This window comes from Mytilus trossulus, chromosome 9, assembly GCF_036588685.1.
Source record: "Mytilus trossulus isolate FHL-02 chromosome 9, PNRI_Mtr1.1.1.hap1, whole genome shotgun sequence".
Classification (NCBI taxonomy): domain Eukaryota; kingdom Metazoa; phylum Mollusca; class Bivalvia; order Mytilida; family Mytilidae; genus Mytilus; species Mytilus trossulus.
This window is the reverse complement of record NC_086381.1, coordinates 22,570,450-22,590,637: the sequence shown is the minus strand read 5'-3', so window position 1 is coordinate 22,590,637 and position 20,188 is coordinate 22,570,450. Positions and strand designations below refer to the sequence as shown.

At 30.9% G+C, this 20,188-nt stretch overlaps 1 protein-coding gene across 4 annotated transcripts; it reads right to left on the bottom strand.

Moving 5' to 3' along the window:
• Window positions 1-1,744: 1,744 nt before the first annotated feature.
• Window positions 1,745-20,188, bottom strand: LOC134685324 (uncharacterized). Of its 4 annotated transcripts, none has more exons than XM_063544994.1 (16): window positions 20,165-20,188; window positions 17,544-17,653; window positions 16,957-17,180; window positions 16,525-16,587; window positions 15,026-15,085; window positions 14,532-14,583; window positions 13,355-13,475; window positions 12,433-12,564; window positions 12,012-12,069; window positions 9,446-9,518; window positions 7,479-7,527; window positions 6,944-7,044; window positions 5,816-6,279; window positions 5,052-5,240; window positions 4,310-4,399; window positions 1,745-2,542 (listed from the first exon to the last, which is right to left on the bottom strand). In XM_063544994.1, the coding sequence occupies exons 2-16, from the start codon at window positions 17,629-17,631 to the stop codon at window positions 2,330-2,332; spliced, it is 1,977 nt and encodes a 658-aa protein (XP_063401064.1). In that variant the 5' UTR covers window positions 17,632-17,653; window positions 20,165-20,188; the 3' UTR covers window positions 1,745-2,329. The 4 variants fall into 4 exon arrangements, with proteins under 4 accessions (XP_063401064.1, XP_063401061.1, XP_063401063.1 ...); XM_063544991.1 differs by lacking the exon at window positions 20,165-20,188 and adding an exon at window positions 20,012-20,044; XM_063544993.1 differs by lacking the exon at window positions 20,165-20,188 and adding an exon at window positions 19,898-20,010.

The window sequence follows — 20,188 nt, the reverse complement described above, 5'->3', positions numbered from 1 at the left end:
TGACCTTTGATTTACTGACCCAACTTGTTCTTTCCAAGGATATTTTGAAACTTATATTGGTGGATGTTAGACATATAATACAAAACAAAATATCTAGAACTAAAGTTTTGACACGATTTCAGTATATTAGAAGCTGCTTTGACTTGGATTTGGTGACCTCAAAATTCGATCTTTTTTGGGGCATTGTTGAACTAAGATCTGGTATAGAAAAAACTGAAATGTTGATGCTTATGTTCTAGAACGTTTAATGTACATTGTACTTTGATGCCAACACCCATTTTGAACATTATTTGAGTTGAGATCCAGCTTCAAGTTTAAGACCACAAAATGTGAAAACTGCAATTAAAGCACTGTTCTACAGACACACACATTTTCAGACAATAGGAGAGGAGTGTTGTATAGCTTCCAAGTATGATTGTTGTGGGTTGGTGTTTTATGCCATTCAGCACCTTTTACCATATCATGCCACTTAGTTAACTTTTAATTGGAAGACGATGAAATTTACAAATTTGATCCATATGTTATACACAGTGGGGCATTGCCATTGGTAGCCATGTAATCTTATTAGTCATAATACTGTATCACAAGCTTGTCAACTTTGAGTTTGAATCCACCTGTGTCAGGTTGGCACGAATCCAATTTTATGATTGTTTATTTTTCTACTGAAGGTCAGTGTTTCTCTTTAGATTCTTCCACCAATAAAATCTGACTAACAAGAAATTAAACAATAGTCCTGAAAGTGGTGATAATACCAATCAGTATACATATAGTTTACCATCAAAGTAACTTAATGTTGATCATAGAGTTGTGAACCTGATCAGAAACACTTGTTCAACTAACAATGATTTAATACAAATATAATTGACCTACTTCTTATAAGGATGGAAATCCTGACCTAATCACAAAGGCTTTGATGATCATTGAACTATGAAAATTAGGTCTTGATCAGACAGAAATGTACTGTAAACAAAACAACCATTCTATACACCAAATAGAACTTGCATACTATTTCAAATCTAAGAACTTTCAGTTAAAGTATTAAAGTGAAACTGAACCAATAAAAAAACAAGCATTGTTCACTGAAATATTAAAATTAGGTCAAGGTCAGGTGAACACGGTCTGTAGGACATGTATTCTATCTTTTTATGAATTCAATGAAGCATGAAAATAAGGTCAGACATCCGACATTAACGTCAGTTTTCAGAGATCTGGATTTTTCAGCTCTTCTACCTCCTGGAAAATATAGCTTTATACAAATAGATTACACTGCCACTGCCAGATTGGGATCTTTGTCTTGTATTCTGCAATATTTGTTCCATGGGAGACAAAAATGAAATACAATGACCATAATATTGTCTCTCATGAGATAGTTAAAGGTGAAACATCTTTGGATATGCATATTGATAATATGATTAATTGCTGCTTGTTTAATATCCAATGCAATTGCAAATATTTCATTCATATTCTGAGGAGAAATGAATAGTTCTTTCTTTTTTTAACAGGTTTTGCAGGTAAAAATAAAATCACACTATCTGTAATAGATTTTATTACTAGTAACAGTTTATTTTCAATAACAGAAACAAAATGAAATGATAAATAAAAACTTATCAATAACAGATCTAGCAAAAAAATGAAATCATAACTAAAAAGTTTTGAAAAAAAAACCCAAAGCAAAATCTTAACAAAAACAATATAAAAGAAAAACAAAAACAAAAAACTATTAGTTAATAATACTGCTGTTATAAAAAAAATTGCAATCTTTCAAATAGGTTATCATATTAAAATAGCTCAGAATATTTTAAACTACAAAAAAAATAAGATCACATTAACCCAGTCAGCTTCACCAGGTTATAATTCATTTGTCTAAATATAACAAAAAAAAAAAGGTATAATGTTTAATGGCTTAAAGGTACTAATTGTTTTTTAAAACAATAATACAGAAAATTAAAATTTAGAAAATTTCAACAATGACAAATTAAAAAATTAAATAAATCACAAGAAAAACAAAGGTATACTTCTACCATAAATAAATATAACAAACTGAATAAACATGTGCTCACTAATAGAATAACTGCATTTTTACCTTAAATACTTTACCAAGTTTAATAACTAAATCACAAATTAATTCTCTTTTGAGACTAGTATCACAACATGCATGCAATGTTTAAAATTGCATGTTTCAAATAAAGTAATTCTTAGCAAATTTCATAGGCTTTATAATATTAAATTAGCATGAAACATGAGAAAATATATAAATATTGCTATATATCATTCACATATCTATTCCATTATCAATGAATGTGAGTAAGTTCTAAACAGAAAATCATATTTAGTGCATAAATCTTGGTCTCATTTTCTCTGGACTTGGTGATTCAAATGTTGGTTTCTTTGGCAGTAATACAACATGTACGTTTGGAGGAACCCACATTTGTATTCCATCAGTATCTGTTGTTGATTTCACCTGTCTAGGATTTGTCTGCTTCCTCACTCTGGTCTCAGGCTGAGGTGGAGGACCATCCAAATAGTCTAAAATGTCCATATTCTGTGAAAAACAAATTATGTATAAAATTTACTTGTATTAGAAAGCAAGGGATGGCTTCTCACATAATGATACAGATACTCGTCATAGAATAAACATAAATGTCTTTTCTACATTTGCTGATTATCAACATTTTTGGGAGGACCCATTTTCAACATCAATCATTGCCTATACAGTGCTCATAATGAAATGTATGACAAATCAATTACATGTACTACTTAATAATATGTTGATAGTTTTTGAAAAAAAACATGTGTGATGATCACACATGCAGGTTTGAGAGTTAGAGAAAATATAAATGGATAAATTAATTAGTTATAAAAGCAGCAAATTGTCTGTACACATGCCTAGGTGACCTGTGGTTGCTTACACTATTATTTTTTTTTTTTTTTATCTATGTTAATTTTTTTTTTATCTATATTAAATAGTTGTCTCAATGGGGATCACAACACATCTTTTTTTTTTATTTCCTTTATCACTGGTGTATTTTTCGGATATTTCTTTAGCTTTTATTTTTAAAGAGATTTTACTTCACACATGTTGATCATGTTTATAAACATGCCTAGGGTACCTAGCGGTTGTTTATATCCTCAAACTCAATTTTTTTAAAGACTAAAGGAGATTCACAGGTAAAAATATTTCAGCAAAAAATTAAACATTTTTGTTTTTTTCATAACAAAGGAGTAGGTCCAGTAAGACTGCTATTTGGCCCCAAAATATAGTAGTTTTACAAAATTGTTAAAATGTAAACTTTTAGTTATTTATTGGAAAGAAGAATGCTTCTGGTACATAAATATGGACTGTTTTTGACAATACAAGGCACATATATCGGGTTCTAGTCATGCTAAATTTCTGAAATCATCACAATATTAGTATTTAAGTTAAATTTTAGAAAGGTTTCCGTCTTAAATGAAAGTGGCTGCATTTGTGTTCATTATTAATATTGAAATTTTAGTTGTATTTGATGATAATACATAACATATATAAAGGTTGAGAATGAACACAGATGCGGCCACTTTTATTTTTGACAAAAACCATCTGAAAAGTGAAATTTTTGGGCATATTTGATAGATTTTTAATATTTAAGCTTGAATCAAAGCGTTTTTAAAGACTATATCGATTAAATTCTTTCAAAAAAAACTTATAGAATCAACTGAAATGGACACTTTAGTGTTTAAAAAGTGCCAAAAATCTTTTGTTAGATGAACCTGAAATTGAGGCAAAAATCAGCCCTTACCTGACCTACTCCTTTTATTTATTACACTTTTAGTTATTACTTAATGATATGATACAAAATTTAACCAAAAATATCAATTCAGTTTGGCCCCAGATGACTTTTAAAATGTTTATATCATTGAAAAAGCTCCAAATTGTCTCCCTTTGGTGCAAAAAATGCTATTTTTTGGCATTAAAATTGAAATATCTTTTTTTACTCATCGGTGACCTATATTTTTTTATTATTGTTTTCGAATAAGCTATACATTATCTAAATAATTGTAAAATTTTAGCAATTTCTGTAATTAAGTTCTTTTTTTATTTCGATAATACCTCTTTTTCTCCTATTAGTTCAACAGAAAAAAAGTGCCTTTACAAAAATATATGCTTCTTTTGAAGGCAGATTGTGAGCATACATGATTGGTAACCCCTCTTTTTTATTTTATTTTTTCATTAGGTATAAGATAAAGTTCATTTTTAGAAAAAATTAGCGAAATCTTATATTAAATAAAAAAAATGATTTAGACCCGCAAGCCCCCTTTAAGTTAAATTTACCTCACAAACGTTTTCTTTGTAATCAGTAACATTGCCATCGCCATGGTTATTTGTATGAAACTGTGGCATATAGGTAGTATTCCTTGTAGTCTGTATAATGAAAGAAATCAGTTATTTATTGGATATGCATTTCTAAACATTTGATTTCTTTGCTTTTGCTTTTGAAAGTCTTAAGGTTGTACCTAACACTACACAGAGATAGTTCTGTAAAATCAGCTAAATGTTTTAATCATTTTCTATTGTCAAGAAATTCTCAATAATCAAATTAGTGTTTGCCAAATTGCTATATATCCAATGAAATTTTTCTGAGAAAGGGTGTGGTTCAATTTTTCTTGAAATTTTTACATTTTTGTCAAAGGGTCAAAGTAAATATTTTGTCCAAATTTTATGAAAATTAAACGAGCCAAATTAATTTTAGTCAAGGTGTTTGGTATCACCTTAAATGGGTCCACATGCAAAAATATTTTATATCAATTTACAACTTACATGAATGAATACTTTTGGTTAATTTTGGATTATTTGCAATACTTAATTGATCAATATCAGCAATAAATAAATACACTCTTAGAACATGTAGAAGTGGGGAAAAAACAAAAAAAATAATTCAAGTCATAACATTTAGTAATATGAAATATCTATGTAAACATTTACAAATTATCTGAAAATACCATTTGACTGTTAAAGAGTCAGTTGAGTGAACATAAAAAACCTCAGAATGATTATCTATCCTACCGACACATACCTGATCAGCTATCCTAGATGTCTGTTCTTCATGTCCATATCTACTGTTCTGGCTGCCTTGGTAACCTGATGACTGGGAACTGTTTTGTGCAATGTCATCTGGCAATAAGCTTAAAATATCTCTCTGAATTTCTCTAAGTGTATAACCATGATAACTCACCTGTCTTCTCATTTTCTTTGCTTCATCTTGCTGAATAAGATAGATAAAACTTAAAAGCAAAACAAAAAAGGTCACTGAATTTTCCTGTAATGTAATGAATATATGAAAAAGATTGCTAAGCTAAGGCAGATGTCCCCAGCCACTGTGTAAATGAGGAACACAATCTTTTAAACAGTGTAGAGTTGAGAGGTACCAGTTCAAGAGCTAAAAAATGACAGTATATCAAAATATCAACTTTAACTTGAAAAACAGTAATGTTTTTAATATCAGCCATTCATCAAAGTAATGAAGCAAAATCTGAAACAACTATTAAGTCAATCATTTGTCCTTATTGAAATCTTTGTTATAAAGGATTTCTTTGGGGTAAATTTAACTAAGTAAATAATCATGATAATTACAGGTTTTACAATAATAAATATGTATCTAGCTATCTCTTTTAAATCAATGTTGGCAGATACATTGTTTCCTACATGCTTTTAAAAGGAATTTTATTTAGCAGATTAGCAAGTAGAGGACTATAACCCACTTTCCTTTTTTGAAAGACCTGTATCCACCATTATTTGCACATGAATGTTTTTTTATATCTAATTTATTATAATTTATACCTTTAACAAATTCAAAGCATTTGAATCTGAAGTATTTGAATCATCTGTTTCCATTGGCTGAGGTTTAGAGGCTAACTGCTCCATCTGGTGACAAGCTTCTGCTATCATCTTATCATTGCATTTCAACAAAGTCTTTGCATCCGAGTCTTTTCTAAGGTATTTACGAGGAGACTGAGTTACCGTTGATGAATGTTTGTGACTTATATTAGCCATGCTGTAGATTGGAGGATTATTACACCTATTTATAAGAGTTTTTCCATCTAAATATTGTTTTTCTTGGGAAGCAGATTCATATGTTATAGCATTTGTTTTAGGGAAGAGATATTTCTCACAGTTCATAGATGATCTGGTTGATTTATGCATTGTTGTACAAGGCTGAATCTTTGACATCCTTGGAGACTTTGACATATTGGTTGATGATGTAATCTTGACACTTGATGGTCTGGAAGGTACCTTGACATTACCTGTGGAAATTTATAAGATCATTGTTTATTATAATTAATCCTAAAGCCTATCATATCAAACTGTTTAAGAAAATATTGTGTATCATGATTTCTCCTTAAAGCTACTGTATCACACTTGAATTTGACCTATTGAATTAGACTTTTCTTATACTTACATGAGCATCACAATGTGTGCTACATGTGGAGTAGGATCTGCTTACCTTTCTTGAGGTATCAACCTTCATTTCTGGTTGGGTTCACGTTGCTAAGTCTTTTAGTTTTCTGTGTTGTGTTTTGTGTACTGTTGTTGTTTTTTTTCGTTATATTTGTTTTTTTACCATAGCATTATCAGTTTGTTTTTGATTTATGAGTTGGAATATCCTTTAAATATATTTCATCTCTCTTAAGCAATAGTAGAATTTTCACATTTCAATATATTTAAAAGTCTTGTGTATAAAACAGGATAAAATGCTTTGCTGAGTGCAGCTTGATACGACAGTAGACATTTAACCTTAAACAGTTGGGGTAAGTTTGGACACAATGTTCAAGCTTTCTGAATTGGGATTGTGATTTAATTTTTGACATAATATAGGTTTCTGAAACAAAACAAAATGAGGTCAAATATCTTAAAAATCTATTGGGCAATACAGTACTTTTTCCAACTTTTTACTTTATTATGTTTTACCTTGTTGCTTTGCTGGAGAATATACGTCAAGAAGTGATCTTTTCACGGAATCTACCTGCTGGACATGTAATTTCTTTGAGATTGGGGTGGAACTAAAAGAACTGCAAGAGATCAAAATTAAATATTATTGCCAATTAAAAGTGAATAATCTATAGCTATACAGTTTGTAATCTTTTGTTTTGACATAGGTTATCTTTATCCTCAATTTCATCAGAGCTCCCCTAGCTAGTCTTTTGTGAAGGGTAGGCTATCAAAGAAACATAATCAAAATGCTCTTAATGTGACATACTTATGCAACTTAGCTATTATCATAAAATGCCATTTGGGTGAAAAGTTTATGGGAGAGTTGATTGCTCCATTTCTATGATTTTTTTATTTAATGTATATTTATATTTCTTTAATGAGCTTGCTATCAAGCACATAATAATTTGATAAAAACAAAACAGGACTGATATATCAATGTACACTGAGTAACAAGCATATTATGAAACATTGCCCTGGTATTCAATTGTAGGGACTTTGTCATTACTCTTACTTCTGTTTCATAATCTTCCTCAGTTCTTCTACAGTCTCTTCAAACAAATCTGAAATTATAAACAGTGATGAATACAGGAAATACAAAACTGGCCATTGAATAAAACAAGAATGTGTCCATAGTACACAGATGCCCCATCCACACTATCATTTTCTATGTTAAGGGGACGGTGAAAACGGGATAAAATCTCTTCTTTGGCATTAAAATTAGAAATATCATATCATAGGGAACATGTGTACTTAGTTTTAAGTTGATTGAACTTCAACTTCATCAAAAACTAACTCGACCAAAAACTTTAACATGAAGCGGGACACGGACGCACAGACCAAAAAACATTAATGCCCATAAATGGGGCATAAAAAAATGTACACTTCTGTTGGTTTAGATGATTTAGGAATAAAGAACCAATATCAAAACTATATTCTCTTGCCAATAATATGTATTTGCCAGGACATAAGAATATAGTTAGATGTTATCACCCTTATTTGACCTAAACAAGTGAAACTGCGAGCTACTGCTCACTGTTGACTGCGAGCTACTGCTCACTGATGACTGCGAGCTACTGCTCACTGATGATACCCCCGCCGCAAGTGGACAATATTAATAGTGTAAAAATATGCAAGTGTTCGGTAAACAGGAAGTTGTTGAGTGATGAATCTGAAAAAGCATCACACGGTAAAGCTGACTTATATAAATCCTGAAACCAAATTTCAGAAATCCTTGTATTGTAGTTCCTGAGAAAAATGTGACGAAAATGTTCAACTTGGCTATCATGTGTAAATTCATACAAGTGTTCGGTAAACAGGAAGTTGTCGAGTGATAAATGTGAAAACACATCACACGGTAAAGCTGACTTATATAAATCCTGAAACCAAATTTCAGAAACCCTTGTATTGTAGTTCCTGAGAAAAATGTGACGAAAATTTTCAACTTGTCTATCATGTGTAAAATCATACAAGTGTTCGGTAAACAGGAAGTTGTCGAGAGATGAATCTGAAAACGCATCACACAGTAAAGCTGACTTATATAAATCCTGAAACCAAATTTCAGAAATCCTTGTTATGTAGTTCCTGAGAAAAATGTGACGAAAATTTTCAACTTGGCTATCATGTGTAAATTCATACAAGTGTTCGGTAAACAGGAAGTTGTCGAGTGATAAATGTGAAAACACATCACACGGTAAAGCTGACTTATATAAATCCTGAAACCAAATTTCAGAAACCCTTGTATTGTAGTTCCTGAGAAAAATGTGACGAAAATTTTCAACTTGTCTATCATGTGTAAAATCATACAAGTGTTCGGTAAACAGGAAGTTGTCGAGAGATGAATCTGAAAACGCATCACACAGTAAAGCTGACTTATATAAATCCTGAAACCAAATTTCAGAAATCCTTGTATTGTAGTTCCTGAGAAAAATGCGACGAAAATTTTCAACTTGGCTATCATGTGTAAAATCATACAAATGGTCGGTAAACAGGAAGTTGTCAAGTGATGAATCTGAAAACGCATCACACATTATAGCTGACATATATAAATGTTGATATCAAATTAGAGAAAGGGTGGATGTGTAGTTCCTGAGAAAAATGTGACGAAAGTTTCATGGGACGGACTGACTGACGGACAGACGGACTGACGGACGGACTGACAGACAGAGGTAAAACAGTATATACCCCCCCTTTTATAAAGCGGGGGTATAATAATTGGGTACTAACAAGTATGGCATTTATTGTCCACCTGTCAAATATTGAAACACATATTTTATAAAATTACTACTACAGATATCATTTCACCACATTTATCATAACTACAAATCAAAAATCTGTTAATATGATTAAATATCTAGAAGTCCAATACTACAGTCTGGACAACTGTAATATTTTGCAGAACAGAATAAAACAATGACAGAGGAAGCTCATGCCATACACAGATAACATTAAATACATCTATATATAAATTATGTTGCTTACTTCTGCCAGGAAAGAACTGTTTTAAGTTTAGATTCTTGATAAGTAACTCAGAAATATCTTCCATTGGAGGTTCCTGTAATAACAATCCCAGTATTAATGTCAAAGTCTGTGAAACACAATTTTGCAGCAAAAAATGCATTAATGCAAACAGAAAAAAATCTACTGAGTTTCCTCTCCAAAGCACAATGTCCTCTTAAATTGACCATTGACACCAACTGATAAACAGAATTATAATTTTTGGAAGTATCAAGATAATTTACATGTTGAATTTTCAATAGTAAAAATGACCCAAAAATAGCATGCTGATTCTTAAAATGGTAAAAGCCAATGTTTTAAATATGGATACTGTTTAATTCACTCTCAAACTATCCAGGCACTTCATTTGAAATTGTAAGGTACCATTTACACACAAAACATGAAAAACAAATATTTACAATTTAATAAGCTTAAGAGAAAAACAAAACAAAAATAAGTTAGTGCCTTCCTGCAATGGCCAATGTATTTTCATATTAAAATGATGTACAACATAAAATACAATATGGATCAATCAATTATGATAGTAAAAATGGAAATGTGTGTATTTTTAAGGTTTAATATATATAATATATACTGAGGATTCAATAAATCGTCTATATCATTTTTTGTAGAATAATAATAATTTATATTTTTGTTAATATTCAATTTCATGTTTGCCAAAATCTGCATTCAAACTTATAGAAAATGTGTACTTTAAAAAAAACAGTTGTTGGCATGACACGGGTTATGTTCTTCTCATATATTTTTTGATAGTATGATACTAAACCCCTAATGGGAGGGATTGTGCCTGATATTCATATGATGAAGACATAATCTTTCAATCAGTTTAATTGAGGTCTGGAGCTGGCATGTCAGTTAACTGCTAGTAGTCTGTTGTTATTTATGTATTATTGTCATTTTATTGATTTTCTTTTGTTACATCTTTTGACATCGGACTCGGACTTCTCTTGAACTGAATTTTAATGTGCGTATTGTTATTCTTTTACTTTTCTACATTGGCTAGAGGTATAGGGGGAGGGTTGAGATCTCATAAACATGTTTAACCCCGCCGCAATTTTGCGTCTGTCCCAAGTCAGGAGCCTCTGGCCTTTGTTAGTCTTGTATGATTTTAAATTTTGGTTTCTTGTGTATAATTCGGAGTTTAGTATGACGTCCATTATCACTGTACTATTATGCATATTTTTAGGGGCCAGCTGAAGGACACCTACGGGCAGGGGTCGAAATTAGCGCTAGTCCAGTAGTCCGGGACTAGTAAAATTTGCGTCGGACCAGTAGATTTTGTCAGCTGGTGGTCCGGCGGACCAGTAGAAATTAATCGATAAAAATCAATTTCATCGCAATCTCCGTTTGTTTACAAAACAATTTACCTGTGAAATCAAATACACGGTACTAGGGGTATTACAATTGATCAAGTTAATTATTATCTCGGGTGAGCGTCCTTCACAACAATGTAAAATGTGTAAATTTTTGGAAGGAGTTAAACGCCGGACAAAAAAATTAAGATAATTTAATCCTGTCCCTTCCTGCTCATTCTGCTGATGCATAAAGGGGTTTTTCTGAGATGAAACTTGCAAAGAATGATTGGCGATCAAAATTGCATCCAACTGTTTTATCAGATCTTTTATTCATTATGTTTCACACTGAAGATATAGAATCATTTGATCCAGTCCCAGCTATTGAAATGTGGAATATTTCTGGACAGCGCTTCAGACAACCTAGTCAGTCGTTGTGAGGATTGCGATGACCTGGAAGACAATGTTGATATTTTTTCTGTCCTTGATCCTGATTTTGATAAAGAAAATCATTGAGATTACCAAAGCCTTTATCAAAATCAGAATAAAGACTATTCCTTTGTTACTGTCTAACTTATGTAAACGAAAGCATCAAAATTAAACATCTGGCATTTATATTAGTGTTTGTCAAATTAATGTCATTTTTGCAGGACCAGTAGATTTGGAGCTGGACCAGTAGCGTTTTCAGTCCACTGGTCCGGCTGGCCAGTACACAAAAAAGCTTAAATTCGACCCCTGCCTACGGGTGGGGGAATTCTCGCTACATTGAAGATCCATTGGTTGCCTTCGGCTGTTATCTGCTCTATGGTCGGGTGGTTGTCGCTTTGACATATTCACCATTTCCTTTCTCAATTTTATTTGATGAAAATTAAAGTTCAAAGTTAAAAGTCGCTCAACTTGAATAATTATTATACATTTATATCAATATGTTATGTACCACCTAACTTTGTAAAATTTAAATATCTTTTTTATTGAGAAATACTTAATGTGTAATTTACTAGTTTATTTGTGTGCCCTGGTATAGTCCACATGGGGAAAGTGCACTTTTAGTAAAAAAAAAATTTCATGCCCTTTTTTAAGTTCTAGATAAGAACACTATATCATGCAATGTGGTAGAAATTGCTACATTTCCCATGGCTTTTCATTAGCTGTTTTTAGCACTTTAAAATTTCTAATCTAAGATTATAATCAGATACTAAATCAAACTGCCGGTACTTGAACAGTATCTTGTCCTTTACCTCTGGTAAAATTTCTCTCAAATCTTCAGAACTTGCAGCACTCAAACAACTAGCAGAGCTACAAGATAAAATCTATATATATAGATATAGGAAGATGTGGTGTGAGTGCCAATGAGACAACTCTTCATCCAAATAACAATTTAAAAAAGGTATGAATGAATAATTTTATAGAAAAGTTTAGTATAAATTAAGTTATCATGAAGTAAAGTATATCCTAAATAATCATTTAACTATACACTGTCCATGCACTCAGTATGGCTACATTATGAATTCCAGTGATTTTGTTTAGTTTTTTCATCTAAATTTTTGTATTCTGAATTGATTTATTGGATTATGAACATGGATAAGTTACAGTTGTATCTATTTTAATCAACTACTTATTTATTTGACACCGTTATTAAGGTTTTAAAACAAATCCTACCCGACTGTTGTTCTAATCTTTGGAGATGAAGGTGTGATAGAATTACTACCAGCACTTCTGTATCCAAGATCAGACCTCTTGTTACTGTTAGTGGTAGAAGCTCGGTAACTTGGTTTTGGTAATATCAAAGGGCTACAAAAATATCAAACAATTTATTAATGCCAATCAACAATGCATTTCTATTTGTAAGTAGATATAAAAAGATGTGTTATAAGTTGAATTGAAATACTTCCATTTTTCTGTAAAGCTGACTAAAGTAAAACATTTTACAAATATATTATGTCTTCTGTAGGTGGCTGTTGACGCTGGATTGTCTCCCTTCTATATATTAAAGACTTGTGTGTACAATTTTCACTCTGGTAAACAACTCACTTGTACTTTAATTAAACTTATAGGTTGCAACTGTACTGAAAATATTTAGACAAAAATTTAAAAAATACGCATTTAACAATAAATAATTATGATTAAGAATTGAATGCTTCTTTTTGTAAATTTATTGGGGTGTAAAAGCGTTGACCGAAGTACATTTTGTATGAAGCGCTGAAGCGCTTCATTCTAAAAATGTACGCAGGGTCAACGCTTTTTCAACCCTGTAAAATTACAAAAAGAAGCATTCAATACTTATAATTATATTTTTTAGCTAGGATCATCATCGATTCATGAAAACACGATTTTAATCAAGTTTTATCTATTTCACCTGTGCACTTTATTGTGGGACCTTGTGTCATCATGAATGATAAATGTTATTGTCTGATGCAGTTGCTTACGAATAACATGTGATGTGCAGTTAGCCAATCAGAATAACGTATTATAATGAAACATACTTCTAATTTAATTATTATTTTATAATCAAAATGGCAAGTCACTCGCTGATAAAATCACCCAACAATCGCAATTACAATTGAGATTGACATACACAGACCTATGACTGATGTTCATTTGATCATCATGTGACTGGTTATCATCTTCTTTGTCACTTTGATTTAAGATCTTCTTTAAATCTTCTTGTGTTTTTTTCTTCACTGCATCAGGAATATATATTTCTAAAAAGAAAAAAAAGATATGTAACTTTGGTAATGTTGTACTGATTATAACAAATTAAAAGATAATGATTTTTTTTTTGTCTTTATAACCAGTCAGGGCAGAAGTAAAATAAAATATACTTATATAAGTGAATTATTATATTTAAATTATCTCCCCGTAATTTTCTCCAAAATACACCTGTATCAGTGAGTTATTTTTACAATCCAACACAAATTCTCAAGTTTTGAGATGTAAAAACATGCCTTTAATGATTGTTCCCAGCTAAGCTCAGATTTCAATGTTTCATCTCAATAATTTAACAAAGAAACTGATTGCGCAAAGATCTGAAGAATTTGTGCAAGGCCTTCACAGATTGCTCCTTGGGTGCTTGTAATTGAGCAGTGTTCTGAAGATAAAAGATAAATGGGATTTTCATTGTCCATGAAAAAATGCTTAACTGATCATTTAAGACACTCTGCAAAAAGGCAGACTATTAAAATTTTTATTAAAATTTTTCACTTATACACGTATAAGCAAAAAAAAATCTGAATGTCTAAGGAACATAACTAAGCCATATTTTTTTACCTATACAAGTAAATAAAATTCACTTTTACAAGTATCCTACAAATTCACTTTTACAAGTATCCTACAAATTCACTTTTACAAGTATCCTACAAATTCACTTATATAAGTATATTTTATTTTACTTCTTCAAGTAAATAAAATAACTTGTACAAGTAGTACCCCTGACTAATAATTTACTTCTTCAAGAAAATAAAAATAACTTGTACAAGTAGTACCCCTGACTGATAACAGTCCATCTATCTTTCATAAAAGATTTAAATGAAAATACTAGCTGTTCATTCAAAATTTCAAATTACAAAATCTAAAGGACAAGGTGAACCAAAGGGCTAAGATGAGAAATATATGCAAAAGTAACAACTGTCCTGTTGATATTAAAATGGCATACATTGCATACATGTAGCAATTCCTAAAATTGCAATAATAAATCACAATGACAAATACATTTAAATATTTTACAGAACCTTAGGCAGTGTTGTTCTCATCATATTTACCTCTCGATATTGTTGAAGATTTCTTTCCTGCGTTGAAAAGACCCATTTTCCTCTGAAAGAAAAAACAAAACAAAACTTCCAAACTCTGTGCAAACCTTTGTTAAACTAATGCATATTACACAAACGCTACTGTTATTAGCCATGATTGAAAGGGTAAACATATTTACAAATTTAAATACAAACTTTTAATTGATTGGCCTCCCAATATGCAAAACTTATTCTTTCCAAGCTTAGAACATGTTAAGATCATTGCCAATGCTGAGCACAGTTAACTATTAAAATTTTACCAAAAATTCATATTTTAAAATCTTACAGGGACTGAAGATGAAAAATGGTCAATATTCACTTTTTTTTTATTGACATTGTCGTCAAATATCACATGCAACAGTTTATTCAGCATGTGGTATATCAAAAATGTATCCCAACTTCATTTTTGAACTTGTTCACCAATGTTTTAAATGCAAGCAGAATTATTTCCAATAGACATAACATACAGTCAATCTGTTTTGACATATACTGCTAACTTTAGAGGAATCTATAGTTGGTCTCAATATCTGAAAGAAGAAAGGAAATAATTATCAATTACAATGTATCAATTTCAAGTCTGACTTTACCATATTTGTATATAAACCATGTACACAATTACCTCCCTTTTAATCATTAAGATATAAATGTGGTGCAAATGTAAATGTTAACAAAAGATAACACAAAAAGACAGCAAGAAGTCAATGTATGGTCTTCAATATATCTCATTTTGAACCCAGTAAGGCCAAAAATAAAAATATATGTCTGCTTCCTGTTTCCCGACCGACCCTGACTCAAACCCCCCGACCCTAGATCTTTTTATTCAAATCAGGGAAAAAATAGTTTCCGGTCCCGAAAAATTTGTTTCAGGTCCGATCGAGATCCGTATCTTACTATGCCCAAATAATAAATGGTTGCTCCCAGCACAAATGTGCTACAATTAAGGTTTAAAAAATGTCGGCACTGGGAGGATTATTCAATTAAAGCTTCTTTAAAGGGATTAAATCATTTTGGGATACAGGACCCTAACCAAACATGACATTTAACCGACCTCAAATCTGACAGGAAGTTCAAAAACTCAAAAAAACAAACCAAAAAAACGACCCTGATTTATTTGCCTTGGCAGCAGGAAACAGACATATTTCTTTTGGCCTAAATTGAATTACATATTTGAATATATGTCTCAGCTACAAAAAGAACCATCATACATCAATGTTTATGAAATTGACAGAGGAACCAAAGTAAATAATTTTACCTGATCGAAATGAATTTTGCATATTGATCATGTTAGTGAAAATTAAATTATAAAAACAAGTGAAACTGCAAGCTACTGCTCACTGATGATACCCCCGCCGCAATTGGATAATTTTAATAGTGTTAAAATATGCAAGTTTTTCGTTAACAGAAAGTTGTTAAGTGATGAATCTGAAAACGCATCAAACGGAAAGCTGACGTGTATAAATCCTGAAACCAAATTTCAGAAATCCTTGTATTGTTGTTCTTGAGATAAATGTGACGAAAATTTTCAACTTGGCTATCATGTGTAAAATCAAACAAGTGTTTAGTAAACAGGAAGTTGTTGAGTGATGAATCTGAAAACACATCACACGGTATAGCTGACTTATTTAAACCCTAAAAACCAAATTTCAGAAATCCTTGTAATTGTAGTTCCTGAGAAAAATGTGACTAAGGAAAATTTTCAACTCGGCTTTCATGTGTAAAATCATACAAGTGTTCGGTTAACAGGAAGTCGTCGAGTGATGAATCTGAAAGCGCAAAAGAAGGATATAGCATACTTATTTAAACCTTGAAACCAAATTTCAGAAATCCTTGTATAGTAGTTCCTGAGAAAAATGTGATGAAAAATATTCATGGGACAGATGGATGGACAGACAGACAGAGGTAAAACAATATACCACCCTTTTTCAAAGCAGGGGTATAAAATATATTGACTTAACTGAAAACTTACATGACTAACATCATTAGCTATCTTCAGATGCTTGGCAACATCATGTCTGTCTGTCGTTTCTACCTGAATGGAAATGAAAAATAAAGATAAAATCATTTTGAATGTAATTTATCGTTTTTCATGCTGTGTCTAACTAAACTTATTATTTATGTTTGTTTCATTGTAAGATTCAACAGGTGAAATCATGTATAATACCCCTCTGAAGTTCCATCAATTTTTACCGGAAAACTAGGCACCATTCTCCATTGAAAGCATTTTCAGCATATATTTTATGCAAGATATTGGATAAAACCATTTTGAGTTATAATTTTAAGATTTCCCTTCTCTCATGTAATTGTAAACATGTTTACATATGAACAAAATATGTATTTTAAAAATATGAAAATGTCAAACTCTTTAAACTACAGTAATAATCAAAATTTATGGTCTCACCTTTTTCACTTTTCTCTGTGGCTTTTGTCTTTTCCTTCTTCGTCTCTTTTTGTTTGTCTTTTTATCAGAACTAGTAGACGATTCAGATTCTGTCATGCTAGATGAGCTCTCTCCTTCCACTTCATGAACTGTTTTGCTCTTTGTAAGGTCTATACAACTTGGTTTGTCCTTTCCAATGACTATAGCTCCACTACTACTTGGTACTGAATACCTTGCTCTGAAAACTTTGCAAAAAAGAAAAGAAAACCAGGAAAATTGAACAGAACATTCTTTTATTGTGAGCACTGCAATGATCCCATCATATACGTTATCAAAAATTGATGGTAAAGAAATTAAAAAGTATAATCTGTCAATACAAATTCAAAATATATCAACAGTTCGACGTACAGAATGAATGAAAAAAGTAAAAAACAAAGATGTGTGTGTGACTGTGTGTGTGTGTATGAGTTTACAAAATTAGTATGAATTAAAAAGAAATGTGTGGTATTAGTCATTAGGACAGCAAGTTGCAACCTTACAGTAAAACCAAATACAGAAGACCCTATTTCTAGAGAAACACATGTATATCATTAACAAGATATAGTTACCTTGTAGCACAGACTGCTTAATTCTTTCTCTTTCTTCTATTTCACATAAAATTGGGTCTTTATATCTTTTTCTGTTTTTCTTTCCCATTAGACATTGTGTTGGTCATATTCTAAAACACACAAAAGAGATAAACATTTTTTAAACTGTAGAGCGTATTAATATGAAATGTTAGTTCAATTAACATTATAGTCCAGTCAAACTTAAAGATTTAACCTCAAACTAATTGCAACAGAAAATGTTTTAGTTCTAATCTATAGCAGTATGCCCTTTATATACACAGAAAAAAGTCCCATAAAATCTAACTTGAGGAAAACTCAAAATCAGCATTTTTAATTTTCTATGGAAATTAACATTGGAAGGGGGGATAACTCTTGCAAAAATGAGTCTTTCTTTGGTCAGTTTTTGGTTGTTTTTCTTGAAATTTATGTACAGTATGATACTAAGATGGGTTTATAAGTTTGTATTTGACTAAATTATATAATCTTCTGCTTATGAAATGTACAAAACAGAAGTGCTATGGGTAGTTTTATTTTTTTCAATCATTTTTCATTAAAGAAATTGCTTTGTGACCATTTTGAAAAAATAATGTGAAAATTTGGTATTGTTTATATTTGTATATTATATTTTTTCAGAAACTTACTTATCTAAAGAAACTTTAAACCACAAAAAGAAGAATTCATGCTTAATTATTTTTATTAAATTTGAAATTCTTTACCTTGACATGTTGAAAAATTCAATAAATGGTCAACTAATGAATTACAAAATCTAGATTAAAGCTTGATAAAAGATATGAAAACACCTTTAGAGTTGTTTGTTATACTCTAAAGACCGCTAAAAAATCAAGAATCAATACATTCTGATGAATAAAAGCGGTAAAGTTATAATTTTGTATCATTTTTTTTTTATAATAGGGAGAATAATTTAACGGCTGATTTACGTAGCGGTAACAGGATGGACATGAACCTCCCGTATGCTGATTGAATTTAGTTTGTAGATAATATGTTACATACAATGATAAGGAAGCTACGATTTGTCGTTAGAGTAATGATTAATGTTTTTAAATAGTTCCTTTTACGGATATCAATTAAGCGGCAATCAGAAAATCAGAAAAAATCATTTAAAATGTGTTTTTTCTGACACTGTACGCACACAAAGACCCCCAAAATCAGACTTAAATGCAGTTTAATCTAATCAATATAGATGTAAGGCGTGTTTATTATTAATGTTCTGAATCACAAATCCGCAAGCTTTCATTTAAACCATTACAACTGAAATTTCCATTAGCAAATAAAAAAATTAGCAAGGGTGTACTGAAAATTCTACCTTTTTGAAAATGACCCATATATGACGTCAACCCCTAATGACCGTTCCATTTGGTAACTATTGTAGAAAAATATAATTCCCTGTTTAATCTTCAATCTTTTATTTGAAAGTGCAGCAATGATAAGGAGCTTTCATTAATCAAAACATGGACATATGTAAAGTGTGGTACCTCAAATAATCGAATAACACTATCCGAAACAACATTTGTAATGACTGAATAACACTTGAAATTTTAATTACAACTCCGTTAGCACCATGTGTCGCTTAGGGCACGAATGAAATTTTATTTATTAGCACATATTGGTGACTTCTAAATATTAATTATTATATAATAGTGTATTATTGATGTATTTTAAAACTTATGGGCTTTGCTCATTGTTGAAGGCCATACGGTGACCTATAGTTGTTAATGTCTGTGTCATTTTTGGTCTCTTGTGGACAGTTGTCTGATTGGCAATCATTCCACATCTTCTTTTTTATATTATAAATAATTTACAGAAATCAGATAAGTTCATAAAAAACTTTTAAAATTTAGTGTTTACAGCCACCGAAATCACAACGGCCGCCATGTTCGATGTGCACACTAAATTTTAAATGATAGTTAGGAACGTATCTGCTTTCTTTAAATCAATTTTAATTTTAAAAATACATCCATAATACACTAATAAATGTTTAAAAGTTACCAAAATGTGCTAATATTAAAATTTCAAGTTTTATTTGGTCATTACAAGTGTTATTCGGTTAATAAGTATTATTCGGTCATTCGTGTTACACATGCAAAGTGCACTGAGTCAGCAAGTATTTATGATGATAATTAACATGAGATGTGTGTAGTAGGGTGAAAATACCCTTTCTCCTGTACTGAAATTTGCAGCACCCCATGTGAGTGATGCCCATGTCACCTTCAGCATGCACTGCAGCCATTCGTCTAATGAAGGATTTGTATAAGTCACTAAATAATAACTATTTTTCAAGTTTTATGTCATTAAAATTGTGAAGAAGTTTTACTTGAGACATCCTATTTGCCAACCTTGACATACTATACAGGAATGCATTAGACAGATAAATTTAACATGTTTCCAAAGATGAAAATAATTAATCTTTGTCATTCAAATTACTTAAAAAGATAGGGTTTTTTAAACACTTTTTAAATCTTCCCGCTGCAGGCCATTTTTTTTTCATTTTACGAAACTAATCATTGTTTATTCAATTAATTATTTAATTGTTTAATTGTTCAGTAATTAATTCATTGTTACGAAATAACATTAATTAAACCAGATAAATATGATAATCAAACATTTCTAAATTCTTCCTAGCTTTG